At 40.4% G+C, this 16879-nt stretch overlaps 1 protein-coding gene across 3 annotated transcripts in view; it reads right to left on the bottom strand.

Moving 5' to 3' along the window:
- The window catches only part of PPA2 (pyrophosphatase (inorganic) 2), an 84317-nt gene extending 83316 nt beyond the window's left edge, over positions 1-1001 (bottom strand). The window contains exon 1 of one of the 3 annotated variants that reach the window (XM_021101713.1): positions 756-1001. In XM_021101713.1, coding sequence (XP_020957372.1) covers positions 756-936 — 181 coding nt within the window. In that variant the 5' untranslated portion in view covers positions 937-1001. The remainder of the gene's footprint in view (positions 1-755) is intronic. The other 2 variants (XM_021101715.1, XM_021101714.1) reach the window with 2 other exon arrangements.

The raw sequence follows: 16879 nt of genomic DNA, 5'->3' as shown, positions 1-16879 counted from the left end.
GGACACCACGGTCATTTCCTATCTTAAGTCAGCCAGGTCAGTGCCCCAATTCGCTTTGCCCTCTGGGGCTGGCTCAATTTGGGGAAAAGGAGGGGCTACTGCAGAACCAAAGAGGTTCCTCCGGACTGTGGACCACATTCAAGGTGCAAACCTGGAATATCAATTCACTTTGCTGGGAGATCCTTCCTCAAGTCCCCGCCCCCCAGTGCCGAAACACAGCCGCTGGACCAGGCGTCTCCGAAGTTCCGCCAGCCTCTCCAATCGTTGGCGGCCCTTCCCAGCAGACGCTTTGTCACGCCCCCCAGGAGGGCGGGCTGGCGGGCGGACTGTGCCCCTCCGCGTTCACAACGAGGTTACGCGAAACCAGCACGGCGGCGGGAGCTGGGCAAACGGTCACCGGCGGCCGAAGGGTGACGGCGCGCTCCCACGCGCTCCGCCCCCGGCATGCGGAGGGCGGCTGGCTGCTTCTAAGACAACCTGGCGTGACCCCGCCTCCCGCTCTGCGCCTCTGCGCTCCGCGTTCGGGGACTTAGTCCGCCGCCCCAGTGTTGGCAGCTCAGCGCTGGCCAATCGCCGGAGGCTCGGCGCACCGCCCCCCCCCCCCACGCCCCAAGCGGGAAGGTTGCTTGGACCGCGCGGCCACTGCAGCGGGCCCGAAAGAAGGAGGAGATGGGGACCGCGCGGGGGGTACGGGGCACAGGTCCCATCGCGGGCCTCAGGCGCGCCGCGAGGTGGGGTTCCCGGGAACTACTTACTGAAAAAGAGACGGTAATCGGGCGAATGGGGCTGGCCGCGCTCTTCCGTGCGGTACAGAGCCATGGCGCGGCGCGGCCCGGGCCCTGCGCTAGCTCCCAGCGGCAGACGCGCGGCTGCGACAGCAGGGGCGCCGGCGCGCCGGATCCCACTTGTGCGCAGCAGCTGCAGCAGAGCACGCATGGCGTCGACCGCGGTCCAGCTTCGCGCGGGTGGTGCCGGGGACTGGCCCGGCCGCGCGCCGGCGCCTCCTACCGCCCGGAGTCTCCACTCCCGGCCGGGGGTTTATAACCCCGCCCCCGCCAGGCCGGGCCCTGGAGACTGATTATCGAAATTAGAGCGCCGAGCAAATTGCCGATAATGCACATTGTACCCGCAGCGAGGCCAGGGTTCAGAAGTGAACAGGAAAACGTCCACCACCCCTGAGGAGCTTACTGTTCTTTAATGCATATATGCCTACACTCCTTTCTCATCCAGTCGATATTTACTATCATTTTTTATTATAATTATAATATTGAGTGATTACTCTCTCCTAAGCATTGTTCTAGATCCTCTTCAATGTAGGACGCAAGCATGTGCACGCACAAAAATATCTGTAGGAGACGTAATGATAAGGCCTCCTTGCGAAGACTTGACCTTGACACTGATTTAAGTGGGCGGGCGGGGAACGTGTAACTTCCTCAGATGCCTTCTCCTCCATGAAGCCCTTTTGCATTTAACCCAAGTAGAGGTGATTTATATTTTCTTTTTCTTACATTTTCATTTATACAATGGCACTTCGTACTGTGCCTATGTGTTTTGTGAACTTAATCGCATTCCCTACTTCACCCTGCCGCTCCCTGGATTGTACAGATTACCAAATACTTGAGATTTGGGATTTAGGGAGTCCCATGGTGGCCTAGTGGGTTAAGGATCCATTGTCACTGCTGTGGTACGGCTTCATTCTGGCCTGGAAACTTCTGCTTCTCACGGGGGACGGCCAACCCCCCCCAAAAAAAAAATAAGAAAAATTTTAAAAGATTTGAGATTAAGTATTTTTGAAGGATGGAGCATCCATCATGCCTTCCTAGATAATGGCTCCTTTATTGTTGAGTCAAATTGTTCCTGGAACCCTTTTTCTACCAAATCGTTCTCATGTGAACTTCTGGTTATTGGCTTTCCAGAAAAAAATATGGGAACATTGTCCACAGGCACAGTCTTCATGTCTTCAGTCTTCTTTCAGTTTTTGTTTTTGTTTTTTTTTCTCATCTCAGTCCAAATGGCTTCCCCCTTGTCAAGGTTATGGGTGACTTTGTGGTCAAACATTAAGGTCAATTCTTGTAATAAATCAGAGTGGGAGAATCCAGAAGACAGCAGTAAATAAGATATTTAAAAGTAGAAATTAAAACTTTTAAAGAAAATTAAATATTTTGGTTATTCAGTCTATGACAACAAAAACAGGAAGAGCAGTAATTTTATGTTCTACAGCTGAAATTTATGTAATGTACATCAATGATACCTCAATAAATTTGTAATTAAAGATGAACTAAAAATAAATAGTAATTTTACAAAAGGAGGCAAAAAGTGCACTTATGATTTTTGCAAAAACTAAGTGAAATAGTTTTAATTAAAAGAAGTCATTTTAGAAATAATAATCTTGGGAGTTCCCCTCCTGGTGCAGTGGTTAATGAATCTGACTAGGAACCATGAGGTTGTGGGTTCGATCCCTGGCCTTGTTCAGTGGGTTAAGGATCCAGCGTTGCCATGAGCTGTGGTGTAGGTCGCAGACGCTGCTCGGATTCCGTGTTGCTGTGGCTGTGGTGTAGGTCGGCGGCTACAGCTCTGGTTCGACCCCAAGCCTGGGAACCTCCATATGCCACGGGAGCGGCTCAAGAAAAGACAAAAAATAGTAATAATAATAATAATCTCTTAATTTACTGTAATAAAAATTGGCTAATAAATGAAAGGTTATCAGGGAGTTCCCATTGTGGCTCTGCAAGTTAAGACCCAACTAGTATCCATGAGGATGTGAGGTCCATCCCTGGCCTTGCTCAGTGGGTTAAGGATCCAACATTGCCCTGAGCTATGATGTAGGTAGCAGATGCAGCTTGGATCCCATGTTGCTGTGGCTGTGGTGTAGGCTGGAAGCTACAGCTCCAATTCGACCCCTAGCCTGGGAACTTCCATATGCCGCATGTGCTATACAGTGAAGTGACTCAGTTATACATATATGTATATGTGTAATATATGTATATATTCTTTTCTCTTACTACCTCCCATCATGTTCTACCCTCAAGAGATTGGAGACAGTTCCCTGTGCTATACACTAGGACCTTGTTGTTTATCCATTCTAAAAGTAATAGTTTGCATCTGCTGATCCCAAACTCCAAGTCCCTCCCAGTCCCTCTCCCTCTCCCCTTTGGCAGCCACAAGTCTGTTCTCCATATTTGTGATTCTGTTTCTGTTCTGTAGGTAGGATCATCTGTGCCATATTTAGATTCCACATGTAAGTGATATCATATGGTATTTGTCTTTCTCTTTCTGCCTTAATTCACTTTATATGAGAATCTCTAGTTCCATCCATGTTGCTGCAAATGGCATTTGGCTCTTTTTTATGGCTGAGTAGTATTCCATTGTAGATATATAGCACATCTTCTTAATCCATTCATCTGTTGGACATTTATGTTGTATCCATGTCTTGGCTATTGTGAATAATGCTGCTGTGAACATACCAGTGCATGTATCTTTTTGAATGAAAGTTTTGTCTGGATGTATGCCCAGGAGTGGAATTGCTGGATCATGTGGTAGTTCTATATTTAATTTTCTGAGGAACCTACGTACTGTTTTCCCTAGTGGTTTTACCAATTTACATTCCCACCAAGAGCGAATGAGGGTTTCCTTTTGTCCACACCCTCTCCAGCATTTGTTATTTGCAGACTTACTAATGATGGCCCTTCTGACCAGTATAAGGTGGTACCTCATTGTAGTTTTGTTTTGCTTTTCTATAGTAATTAGTGATGTTGAGCATTCTTTTACGTGCCTCCTGGCCATCCATATGTCTTTGGAGAATGTCTAGGGCTTCTCCCATTTTTCAATTGGATTTTTTGGTTTTTTCTTGTTGAGTTGTATGAGTTGTCTGTGTATTTTGGAGATTAAGCCCTTGTCGATTGCATCATTTGCAACCATTTTTTCCTACTCCATAGGTTGTCTTTTTGTTTTTGTTTTTGTTTTTTTATGGTTTCCTTTGCTGTGCAAAACTTGTAAGTATGATTATTACATAACATTTAGTTATTTTAATTGTTTCAAATTTAGACATTAGGCTTCCATCACTGACATCTCTTGCCATTATCAGGTAGTAAGTAAAGGTCTCAATCCTAGGAGTTTACAAGCTGAAGATTAAATTCTAACACACATGAAATCATTAAGTAACATTTCCAGAGTTTACAAAATACACTAGTGGTTCTTAAATAGGTAACCGATTTTATCAACTGATGGTTTTGGAGAACATTTAGAATTAACATAAAAGGCAGAGTGTCCAAGTATGGACTATAACTCAAATATCAGGTGATAAGGACCCAGACATTAGCCCTGGTGGTAGATATAGAAAGGAATTGAAAAAATTTACAGAATTTGATGCGTGACTGGAAATAATGGAATGATGATAGAAGAGTCAAAAAAATCACTCAATTTTCTCTACAGAAGAACAACAAAAATATGTAATGTTATTCTCAGATAAAAGGAAATAAAAGTAGGAGATTATCTTAGAGATAAAATAATAATTTTTGCCTTGGGACATGCTGACTCTGAAACAATGCACACAGACCTTTTTTTGTTTTGTTTTGTCTTTTTGTCTTTTTGCCATTTCTAGGGCCGCTTCCGTGACATATGGAGGTTCCCAGGCTAGGGGTCGAATTGGAGCTGTAGCCGACGGCCTACACCAGAGCCACAGCAACTCAGGATCCGGGCCGCTTCTGCAACCTACACCACAGCTCACGGCAGGGCCGGATCCTTAACACACTGAGCAAGGCCAGGGATTGAACCTGCAACCTCATGGTTCCTAGTCGGATTTGTTAACCCCTGAGCCACGACGGGAACTCCCAGACAGCTCTTATTGAAGACAAAATTCTTTCCACTGGTTGGATTCTCTGAAAAACAGATGCCAAGATCAAGTGTAGCATGTGCAGTGTTTACTAGATTGCACTCTTGGGACGGGTATGTGGAAGTGAAGGTGAGAAAGTGATAGTGGATACCCGGAGAAGTTGAGCTGTGATTCAGGCCCAACAACAAAACCTCAGCTGACCCTGTGCCATACTCTTGAGCTTAAATGGCCAGTTAGAGTCACCTAGTGTAGGGCCAGAATCACCAGGCCTTTGTAACCCCAGTGATTGGATTGGCTTCCCTGGAGAGGGGCGTGACTTGGACAAAGCAGCTAAGGCCATACCTGGAGAGGCTGACAGTAAAGCAAAAGGCCCTTCATTAAGGGGTGGAGTAGAGTGCACATCCCAGTAACTCCCGCAGCTATGAAACTGTGGTAGAGATGGGATTTGGGGCCAGAGCCAAGTTAGGTAAGCAGTGAATCCAGTTCTGTTTCTGCTTCTAAAATTGGCAAACATAACACAAGGTCTGCCTTGGTTGGAGTTGTCACTTTCTGAAATGCCGGATTATCCTAACAGGAAATAAAAGAATTTTAGAATTGTGGAAGAGTCGTTTATGTGTTAACTTTTATAAAAGAACCATAGGTGTCTAAAATGAATCATTATGCTTACCTACAATATAAAATTTAAAAATTGCTAATTGCCATTGCTCATGCTTGCTAGCCAATAGCTAGTTTTGGGGACTGGGCCATGAAATACAGCAGTAGTTGACAGAAAGAATGAGAATTTTAAAACAATTTTGAACATTTTCCAATTTACCTGTTTGGGGACCCACAGACTCTGATATTTCACTGGCCTTTTGAATACTTTATCTAAAGGGGCAACTTTAAAAATATTTTTATGCTACCAAACATTAAAATTTTATTATTTTGTCATATAAATGTTTCAAAAATATTTCTAAATGTTACCCAGAGTTCATGTTCATCTACTATTTGTTAGCCATGCTTTTCCTTCTAAATACACATCAAATTCTATATCATTTCTCTTTTAAATACTATTATTCTATTAAGAAAGAAAGTTATTATGACAATACAAAAACTTTGTAGAGCAGAGACACCATGCCTATCTAGTATACATACCTTTGGACTTTTACATGAGGGAGAAATAAACATTTATTTCATTTAAACCATTAATATTCTTTTTTGGGTTTTATTTTGTTTTTTGGTTCTCCCAGCTGTGCTTCTGTCTTTCCTTTCTTTGTTCCTGTGTTAGGGTTCGAATCAGAGCTGTAGCTGTCAGCCTATACCACAGCCACAGCAATGCCAGATCTCAGTTGCAGTTGTGACTTAGGCTGCAGCTTGTGGCAACACTAGATCCTTAACCCCTTGAGCGAGGCCAGGGATCAAACCCAAATCCTCATGTATACTAGTGGGATTCCTAACCTGCTGAGCCACAACAGGAACTCCCAGTTAACAGGAACTTAATTCCAATCTTAATTTTTTTCTTCTTGCATAGGAAAATATTTCAGGAAAAATTTTGGCTAATTTAAGGCCCCCTCTTTACTATCTGCATAATTTTATTCAAAAGTTCTGTGAAAATATTACATAAACTGATACTTTAGGTGTATTTAAAGTAAGACGTTATTTGCATTCGAAAGAAAAAATATAAATTCGACTGTAAAAATCAACTAAGATAATATTAAAAGAGAAGATAAGTTGAAATCTTAAGCAGGCTGGTGGAAAATCTTTGCAAAACACCTATCTAATAAAGGACTGGTATCGAAAATAAATTAAGAATTCTAAAAACTTAACAATAAGAAAATAAGTAATCCAACTAAAAATAATTGGGAAAGGGAATTCCCTTTGTGGCTCAGCAGGTTAAGAACCCAACTAGTATCGATCCCTGGCCTCGCTCAGTGGGTTAAGGATCCAGTGTTGCTCAAGCTGTGGCACAGGTGGCAGACATGGCTCGAATCTGGCATTGCTGTAGCTGTGGTGTAGGTCGGCAGCTTCAGCTCCTATTGGACCCCTAACCTGGAACTTCCACATGGGGAAAAGATCTGAACTGTATGTTCAAGTTCATCACCCATTATCTAATTAGGTTATTTGTCTTTTTGTTGTTGAGTAAATGAGTTGTGGTATATACATGTAATGGATATTGTTCAGCCATAAAAAGTAATGAAGTTCTGAAACATTCTACAACTTGGGTAGACCTCAAAAGCATTATGCTAAGTGGAAGACATCAGACACAAAAGGTCATGTGTTGTATGATTCCTTTTATGTGACATATCTTTTATGACATATCCAGAAAGGGCAAATCTATAGAGACAGAAAAAATATTAAAATATTAGTGGTCATCAGGAGAATGGGGGAGGAAGGAATGGAAAGTGATTACTTAAAGGGTAGGGGGCTATTCTTCTGGGGTGGTGACAATATTTTGGAACTAGACAGGTGGCGGTTGCACAATATTTTGTCTGCATGATATGCCACTGAAATGTATGGTCTAAAATGGTTAAATGTATATTATGTGAACTTCACCTCAATTTCTGAAAAAGGAAAAAGTTAGCTCTACTAAGTTTGAAAATAAATGCTTTAGGGGTGCCCGACCGTTTTTGTTCCATGGACGCCCATTGCTGCCTATGAGGCCTATGAAACTCTTCTCAAAATAATGTTTATAAGTGCATGAAATAACATACATAGCTAAAGAGTAAACCAATTATATTGAAATGTATTTACAAAAAAATTTTTTTAATTGTGATCTAATAACATACTTCATGGAAGTGTTGAGTGACTAGATCTAGCAGCAGATCTAATAACTACCATAATTTTGAAGTACTGATAGGTAAAAATGATATTTAGAGACACCTGCAACAGCAGGAAAATAATGTAGCAATTATATCCATTTCTATTGGAGACAAAAATCGTAGATAGTACTAACACTACTATAGATAGAGTTTATTGCCTACGTTGATAAATGCTAAATATTTCTTTTAAATATTTTTTTTTTTTTTTGTCTTTTTGTCTTTTGTTGTTTTTGTTGTTGCTATTTCTTGGGCCGCTCCCGTGGCATATGGAGGTTCCCAGGCCAGGGGTTGAATCGGAGCTGTAGCCACCGGCCTACGCCAGAGCCACAGCAACGCGGGATCCGAGCCGCGTCTGCAACCTACACCACAGCTCACGACAACGCCGGATCGTTAACCCACTGAGCAAGGGCAGGGACAGAACCCGCAACCTCATGGTTCCTAGTCGGATTCGTTAACCACTGCGCCACGACGGGAACTCCTCTTTTAAATATTTTAATTATCGTTTATTTACTATGTTCTGTCAAATTCTGCTGTACAGCAAAGTGACCCAGTTAGAGACATATATACATTCTTTTTCTCATATTACCTTCTATCACGTTCTATCATAAGCGCTTGGATATAGTTCCCTGTGCTATACAGAAGGACCTCATTGCCCATACATTCCAAATGTAATAGTTCGCATCTACTAAACCCAAACTCCCCATCCATTCCACTCCCTCCCCACTCCCCCTTGGCAACCACAATTCTGTTCTCCATGTCCATGGGTTTGTTTCTGTTCTGTAGATAAGTTTATTTGTGCCATATTTTAGATTCTGCATGTCAGTGATATCATGTGGTATTTGTCTTTCTCTTTCTGACTTACTTCACTTAGTATGTGAATCTCAAGTTCCATCCATGTTGCTGCAAAAGCATTATCATAAATGCTAAATTTTAATTAGCAATAAGTGAAAGTAAAGATGTAATCTTTTTTTTTTTTAATCCAAATTCACCAACCCCCTAAATTCTCTCTCAGAATTCCTGGTGTCAAACATCCAGTAAAGGGAAGGGACATATATTCTTTCCCCTTTGCCCTTAGGAATAATTTGGTAGAAGTGGTTAAGAAGAGCTAGAGGAATAGAGGACAAAGGGAAAAAAATATATTGGTGTATTGGATTACACTTTAGGACTGTTATGATCGAAGAGCAAATAAGAGATCTGTCTATCCTTTGTTTTTTTTAATGTTGTTCATTCCTATCTTTAAAAAGATATGGATCCAAGCTTTGATGAAGTATAGGACCCAAGAAGCAGACTCACCCAGCAAATAGAGACATAATTGGATGAAAGATGAGAAATCAGTTTTATTCCCTTTTCTCTAGAAAAATGCTGTTGTCATGTAGAAATTCTTTTCTGAATGATTTATATATATATATATATATATATATATATATATATATATATATATATGAAAGTAAATCCATGTCCTGAGTCCCATATATCTCTTAAAAATACAATAGAAGACAATCAAGTTGTTTATAACCAAGTCCCAATGATTTGCAGAATACATTTGGTGTTAAGCTTTCAGTCTTTCTGGCTGTTTACTAAATTAGATGTAATAAAATTTATCCATCATACAAGAATCACATGTGATTTAACCACACATTATTAAAAGTCATGAAAAAAAGAGAAAGTTGTGCTTGATTAAGTATTTATTACTGCTTCTAGGCTAAAATAATCATGAGAAATTTCAGCTCCAAATGACACATTATAAATCCCTTGTAATATTATAAATCTAGTAGTCATAGTAATACTCTAATCCAATTCAAGGGTGAGCTACTAAATTGGTAATAATAGGTCCCGAACAAAAATCTAATGAGACAACCCATTTTCTCTGCCCCCTTTCTAGATTTTTCCTTTAGGCCTTGAGCAGTGGACATTAATTTTGTTTTTGGCTTAATCATAGGACTTCTAATTTTTTCTCTTTTATACTCTTCTAATTACATGGAATATTGGTTTTCCAACTGGATTAAAAAAAACCCTGGGTTCCAAAGGCAATTTCTTGAAATAAATTTATAGTAACCCATTGCAAGAAAATATGGATAGGATTAATTTATATCAAACACCATGCTGACATGACAAAAGGATCTCAGGGCCCAGTAAAAGGATGAATAATGGTTTTATGATTCCAGTTGGTGATGCTTGTGTTAGAAACTCGGGAGCTGAGGAGTATTCCTTGTTCGAAAATTTTTTAGAGAGAGAACTTTTCCTTTCCTTCCCTCCTTTATTTATCTCTTCATTCATTTAGCTAATATTTACTAAAGTTGTATCATGTGTTAGGAACTATGATAATAAGTGAATGCATAATGATGAAAAGATAGGACAGTTTTCTGCCCTTATGGTGTTTAGGGTCTGGTGAAGGATTCGGACTTACACAAATTGTCACATAGCCCTATTGACGATTAAAAGCTGAGATAAGCTATGAAGGAAAATATAGGAAGTTATGACAGACAATCATAGGGAGACTTGATAAAGAGTGAAGATCAGGGAAGGCCTTTGCAAGGATAGGATATCTTAGCTGATATTTAAAGGAGAAGTAGGAGACGGCAGAGCACAAAGTATGTAGGGAAGAGAATGTACAAAGGTCAATATTTACCCAGACAATATTCTCTGAGAAAATATTTACCATAATATGTGAAAAAAGTATATATTTGCTGCATAGATTCTCCAGAAAGCAGAATCTGAGACTGAATGTTTAGGAAATGCCATTAGCATCAATCCCCTGTGAAGGCAGAGAAAGAAAGGATTCAGGATTCAGCCCAGTTGCATGTGGTCAGAGCCATGGCCAGACCCCAGCCTTGGCACTAGTCAACCATACAGGGTGTTATAAAAGTACAATAGCCTCTCAGGATTGTCCTCTAGTGGGGCCAGAATGGCTGGACATTTATAACCTTTTGTCTATCACTTTAATCTTTGGGTGTAAGCCACAATGGTAAGGGTATGATTCTGGGTGGATGACTTGGCAACTGATGCCATCCCTGAAGGGCCAGACAGTCGAAGGTTCATTGCTAAGAGCACCCCCTGTAGCTGGGGCAACAAGCCCCTCCTTGAAGGGGGGTCTGGGCCATACATCTCCACATCCATCACAATATTCAATATTATAACAAGCTTTTACCAATCAATAAAAAGAAAAATAACCCAATAACCAATGTAGTAGAAGAGAGAGTAGGCAATTCACAGAAAATCACAAGTTGTCAATAAAGATATAAAAACATGCTCAACCATCATTAGAAACAAGGAAAATACAAACTAGAATTAGAAGCCTTTTTGTTTTGTTGTGCACTGGACTGGCAAGAGTTTAATGACAATAATATCCATAGCAGATGAAGTATAGTCATCCTGGGATTCCTAAACAATGGTCTCTCTCAATGTGATACAACTTCCTCAGTGAAGGAATATCCCTGTTAGATAGTGTATTTGAGTTTGCAGTAACCAAGATGAGTTTCCACACTGAGTTGGAGAGGAGAAGGAAATTAAACTATTAAAATGGACTGCTTCTTGTAACTGTCTCCACAGTCCCTGGGGAAAGCAAGCAAAAAATTCTTTAGAGGTTCATCATAAAAACATCTCAATTTCTAGCCTTCTATTCTGAGGTTCAGCTGTTTTGAGATGAGAAGTTATAATTTTTGTTTGCCCGAGAAAGAACTTGTCTGTGTTTATATATATGATAATAAATGCAGAGAAAAATCTGGAAGGACATCTCTTAGTTTACTTCTGAGTGTTTTTTTTTTTTAAATTGCTGTTGTTACAATAGCATGTGTTATTTTAGGCTTTAAAAGGCTTAAGTTCATTTGCAGCAAGAGTGATGCCTTACAATCTAATAAGCATTTTTCTGAGATCTCCAATAGCTAAGTATTTTCAGAGCTTTATCCAACTTGCATGTGGACAGTCTCTTTTTTATAAGGCTAAGTCACTCATTAAGAATCACCATCCTTCTGAGGCCTTTCACTTCCAAAAGAATTTAGGCAGAAAGAAAACAAGGGAAGAAGATAGGATAGAAAATAGTCCACAGTGGATGGATCACTGTGGGTAACAAATGAAGATAGTAGACAGACCATGTAGAACCTAATGCAACATTTTAAGGGTTTTGAAATTTATCTTAGATGCAGTGGGAACCCAATGAGGGGTTTTAAGCAAGGGATGCAGTGAATCCATTTGTTTTATAGCTATTGCCTTGGTTGGAATGTGGCCAATCAGTTGGAAGGGTGCAAGTATGGCAGCTAGGGGTTTGATTAGGAGGCCATTGGAAGAATCCAAGAAAGATACAATGGAGGCATAGGGAGTGGCAACAAAAATGGTGGTAAACAGAAGGTTCTCCTGTGGCCATGGAATTAATAGGAAAAGTAGACAAGCTGATATAGGAAAAGATTTCCAAGGGGGAGAGAAAGAACAAATTCAGCACACAGGAAGATAGAAGAGTGTGAGAGAAAAGACAAAGATGACTGAATATGGAGGGGAAAAAAGGAATTACGGTGAAGAAGAAAGAGTTAACAGTAAAATGGGAAAAAAGTTAGGAAAATGGGTGGGGCTCTAATTTGGAGGTGACGAAACAGTAGTGATCTTTCTTTGAGCACTAATTAAGAAAAAGTTAAAATGAGTATGCACTTTTAAAAAAAAGTAAATGTTATATCTTAATTAGGAAAACTAGTATCTGCGACTATGTCTAAGCAGGTTCTGAATATTTTTCTGTTATTGAAGAGTATCTCCTTTGTTACAAAATGTCCACATTATGTAACATCTCCTCAGTGGGGCCTGGTATGATGCAGCACACTTGAACAGACACTTCCAAAGCTAGTTAATTGTATCCTTCTTGATTTACCACGAAGCTGCTTAATTCTAAAATTTTTATTTTCTCATAGAGACACTTAATATTATATTCTTTAAGATAAGGGACTTTTCCATTGTAAATAAGATAAATACCAATACCTCTAACACAAAGAAGAAAGCCGATTCACATAATTTGAATCAAAAGATGTCCAGGGCAGTAGCCATCAAAGGAGTTATAAGTTTTGTGAATAAATGACTGTCCTTAGCACTGTGTGGGTCTCAGGTTAAAAGCCCCTCAAGGAGAGGTCTCCTTGAGCCTAGGATCTGCACTCTCTTAGAACCTGGAGCTGGGGAGCAGTGTTCATACATCCTATTCATGCTATGAAAACTAGCATCATTTATCAGAGCCATTCATGGGTCCTGTGTTCCCCAACCCTTCTCATATAAGACCAATCAGGGCTCCTAACTTCCTATCAGGCTAATGTCAGCAAGTCAGCAATAGCTCCTCCTTATCGGCTGAACCAGCCAGTGGCTCAATCAGCAATGGCCTGTGGGCTGTCCGAGCTGTCTAGGACTGAGTTTGACCTCATCTGAAGCAGGGCAATGGGGAGCGACTGAGATTAAGCAGAGGGCAACCGGGAGCAACTAAAATTAATCGGAGGCCTTTCCACAAAATCAAGCAGACCATAAGCCACCAAAAAGTCTCTGACAGTGGTTCACCACCTTTCAGGTTTGAGAAGAAATGAATATACAGTGGTCTTTGGTAATCTTTTTCAGACAGCATGGAATCAGCCAGACTGTTAATCCAGTGTATAAATCTAAAAATTTAAATGCTCTCACCTAATTTTAGTAAGTATACTTATAAAATATATCTATCCTATTATAACATATATATATCTTATATGGAATAATATTTATTATATGTAATTTTATTTTTTAAGATTGTTCTTTTCCACTTTCTCAAAACATTTTTCAAAAAACTTTGCTTGTATATGTATGTATGACTGGGTCACTTTGCTGTACAGCAGAAATTGACAGAACACTGTAAATCAACTATAATAAAAAAGTTGGAGTTCCCATCATGGAGCAGCAGAAATGAATCCAGCTAGGAACCATGAGGTGGCAGGTTCAATCCCTGGCCTTGCCCAGTGGGTTACGGATCTGGTGTTGCCATGAGCTGTTGTTGTGTAGTTTGCAGAAGCAGCTCAGATCCTGCGTTGCTGTGGCTTGGCTGTGGCGTAGGCTGGTGGCTACAGCTCCGATTAGACCCCTAGCCTGGGAACTTCTATATGCCACAGGTGTGGCCCTGAAAAGACACACACACACACATACACACAAAGTTACAGTTCTTCTTCTATAAAAAAAGAAAAAAAAGCTTTTCTCTCTAAGTGAAAATGATATCAAAATTACCTTTGTGCTCAGACTCTTGGCTAATCTGATGTCACAGTGCTATCCACTTTATCACAAAAACCTGAGGTTTCTCTAGAGAAAACCAACTACCACCATACGTTTTGAAGAAAAAAAAAATGCCAGTAACTGATTAGCCCCATTTGCTGAAATCATTTTTCTTCTTATAAATTAGTTTTGCTTCAGTGATGAAGAAATAATTTATATTTTTGTAAGTAAAAAAAAAAATTTAGGAGTAATACTTTAAAATGACTTCCCACTCACCATCTCCAAGGCTACAAAAAGAAAAAACACAAATAAGCAAAAAATATCAAGGTAATTCAACCTTGATAAGATGAATATACAGGTGCCTGAATTAAGGTTTCTTACATAACTTTGGGAAATCTACAGCTGGTTTTCACATATAAATATAATTATTTCACTTAATTCTATGGCTTTTAAAAAACTGATCACCAGTAAAATTCAAATTCCCCCATCTCAGAAATGAAGCTCGAGTCCTTCCTCAGACACTGGACAAGAGAGATGATGATAAAGCAGTTAATCCTATTTTTAAGCAAACATTCCAAAGGACATTGTCCCTTATTTGAAGCCATCATATAGTCATTTCAATACCCATGCCTTTGCTCAAGACACTTTCAGTAATATTTTCTTAGAAATGTCATTCAGACCAGGTTGTCAGTCACTTTAAAAATATCAGTCTTATTGTATCATAATGATGTCTCATTTTAGACCCCAACGTGTTATTGCTCAGTGAAATCATAAGTCCTCTCTCTGCTTCAGAAGACTTTTAGCCCTTTCCAAAAGCCAACTTATTCAGAGGACAAAAATTTGTCATTATTGAAAATATTCCAAAAATGAATGCCAAAGACACTGAAGAAAAACACAAGAATACCCATAGATGGATTCCCTTTCAAATTTTCATAATATCTTGAAGTCTCTCATCTCATTTATTCTTCATGATATTCTTCCTGTATTATCAGACCCATATAGGCAAAGTAACGAAATCCTGCAGAAATCATTCTAAGTTATTCATTCATTCGATAAATATTACATCATGTCAGAGTTCCCATTGTGGCTAAGCATGTTAAGGTCCCAGTTGGGGATGTGGATTCAGTCCCTGGTCTCACTCAGTGGGTTAAGGATCCAGTGTTACCACAAATTGCAGCCAAGGTCACAGATGTAGCTCAGATTAGGTGTTGCTGCGGCTGCAGCTCTGATTCAACACCCTAGCAGGGAACTTCCATATGCCAGAGGTGCAGCCATATACATATATACATGTACATATATGTGTGTGTGTATATATATAAATGTCTACATATATGTGTGTGTGTGTATGTGTGTGTGTGTGTGTGTGTATAAAATGTCCACTATTGGCCAACGCTGGCAGGTCAGGGAATGTATCTAAAATTACATGGCTGGTTAGTGCCAAACCAGAACTATAGCCCAAGTCCAATTTTCTGCTATGTCATAATGCAGATGCTACATTCCAAATATAAAAATTACCAACAATATCTCTCACCGCTCAGGCTCTGGAAGCTTGCTACTTTCCTTCCTAGAAACCAAGTAGCCGTCATTCATCCAAACAAGTGGTGTGAGGGTTCAGAGTGTTCAGAGCCCCAAACTTTGTTCCCTCTCACACCTCTGTTACCCTCAGTGGGGTCAGGAATGTCACATATCTGACCAACTTGCACTGTCTAATTTAACATGAAACCTGTGGCCCCCTGTCTATAATCAGCTTCTATTTCAGAAGAGGAAAGTGACTGGTGAACTGAGTTTTTTCCCTCCAATAGTGTTGTAATCATTCTTCATTTCAGCCCTTTCACCATTTCATTGTTTACTGACTTTAATTTTATGGAGGAGTTCTCAAGATGACGTACACTCTTCTAAGAGTCATTGTTCAGTGCGGTCTGAGTATTTGTGTCCCTCCTAAACTCCTATGTTGAAATCCTAATGCTCAGTGTGATGGTACCAGTAGGAGGCAGGGCCATTGCGCGGTGATTAGGTCATGAGTGCAGAGCTCTCATGAATGGGATTAGTGCTGCAATAAAAGAGACTCCAGGGACCGCCCTCACCCCTTCCATGGTGTGAGGACACACTGAGAAGGCACTGGCTGTGAACCAGAAGAAGGGCTGCACCAGAACTCAATCCTGCTATGCCTTGATCTTAGACTTCACAGCCTCTAGAACAGTGAAAGGCTGGGGTTTGTACGCTACCCAGTCTGTGGTATTCTGCTACAGTAGCCCAGACTAAGACACCAATCATCACCAATACCATTTAAAAAAGGAAGAGTCATGTATTGGGCAGTGAGCCAAAAAGAAAATATAGAAATGTTTTGATTCCTCCTTCCTATGGATTTCCATTCTTTGTCCTAATTTAGAACATTCTTAGCATATCCATACCCTCAGGCTGGATATGACTGTCAAGACAAGTGATGTTAATGACCTTCTGATAATAAAACTTCACCATCTGAACTTGAACCATTTATATGGACTGTGTCCTTTATTTTATTTTTTAAGGGTAGGGTAACATTAAGGGAACAAAATATTTTTGTAAAGGAAAATTCCTAATATACTCACTGACATCTGCTTTACCCTTTTCTTCCTTCCTTTCTTTCTTTCTTTCTTTCTTTCTTTCTTTCTTTCTTTCTTTCTTTCTTTCTTTCTTTCTTTCTTTCTTTCTTTCTTCCTTTCTTCCTTCCTTCCTTTCCTTCCTTCCTTCCTTCCTTCCTTCCTTCCTTCCTTCCTTTCTTCCTTCCTTCCTTCCCTCCCTCCCTCCTTCCTTCTTTCTCTTTCTCTCTTTCTTTCTTGTCTTTTTAGGGCCACACCTGCGGTATATGGAAGTTCCCAGGCTAGGGGTTGAGCTGGAGCTACAGCCGCCATCCTACATCACAGTCACAACAATGTGGGATCTGAGCCATGTCTGTGACCTACACCACAGCTCACAGCAACGCCGGATCCTTAACCCAATGAGCAAAGCCAGGGACTGAACCCCTGTGCTCATGGATACTAGTCGGGTTCATTAACCACTGAGTCATAATGGGAAC

Source organism: Sus scrofa, chromosome 8, assembly GCF_000003025.6.
Source record: "Sus scrofa isolate TJ Tabasco breed Duroc chromosome 8, Sscrofa11.1, whole genome shotgun sequence".
In the NCBI taxonomy this organism is placed as follows: domain Eukaryota; kingdom Metazoa; phylum Chordata; class Mammalia; order Artiodactyla; family Suidae; genus Sus; species Sus scrofa.
Note: the sequence above shows the minus strand (reverse complement) of the source record. Positions and strands in the feature narration are given on the sequence as shown.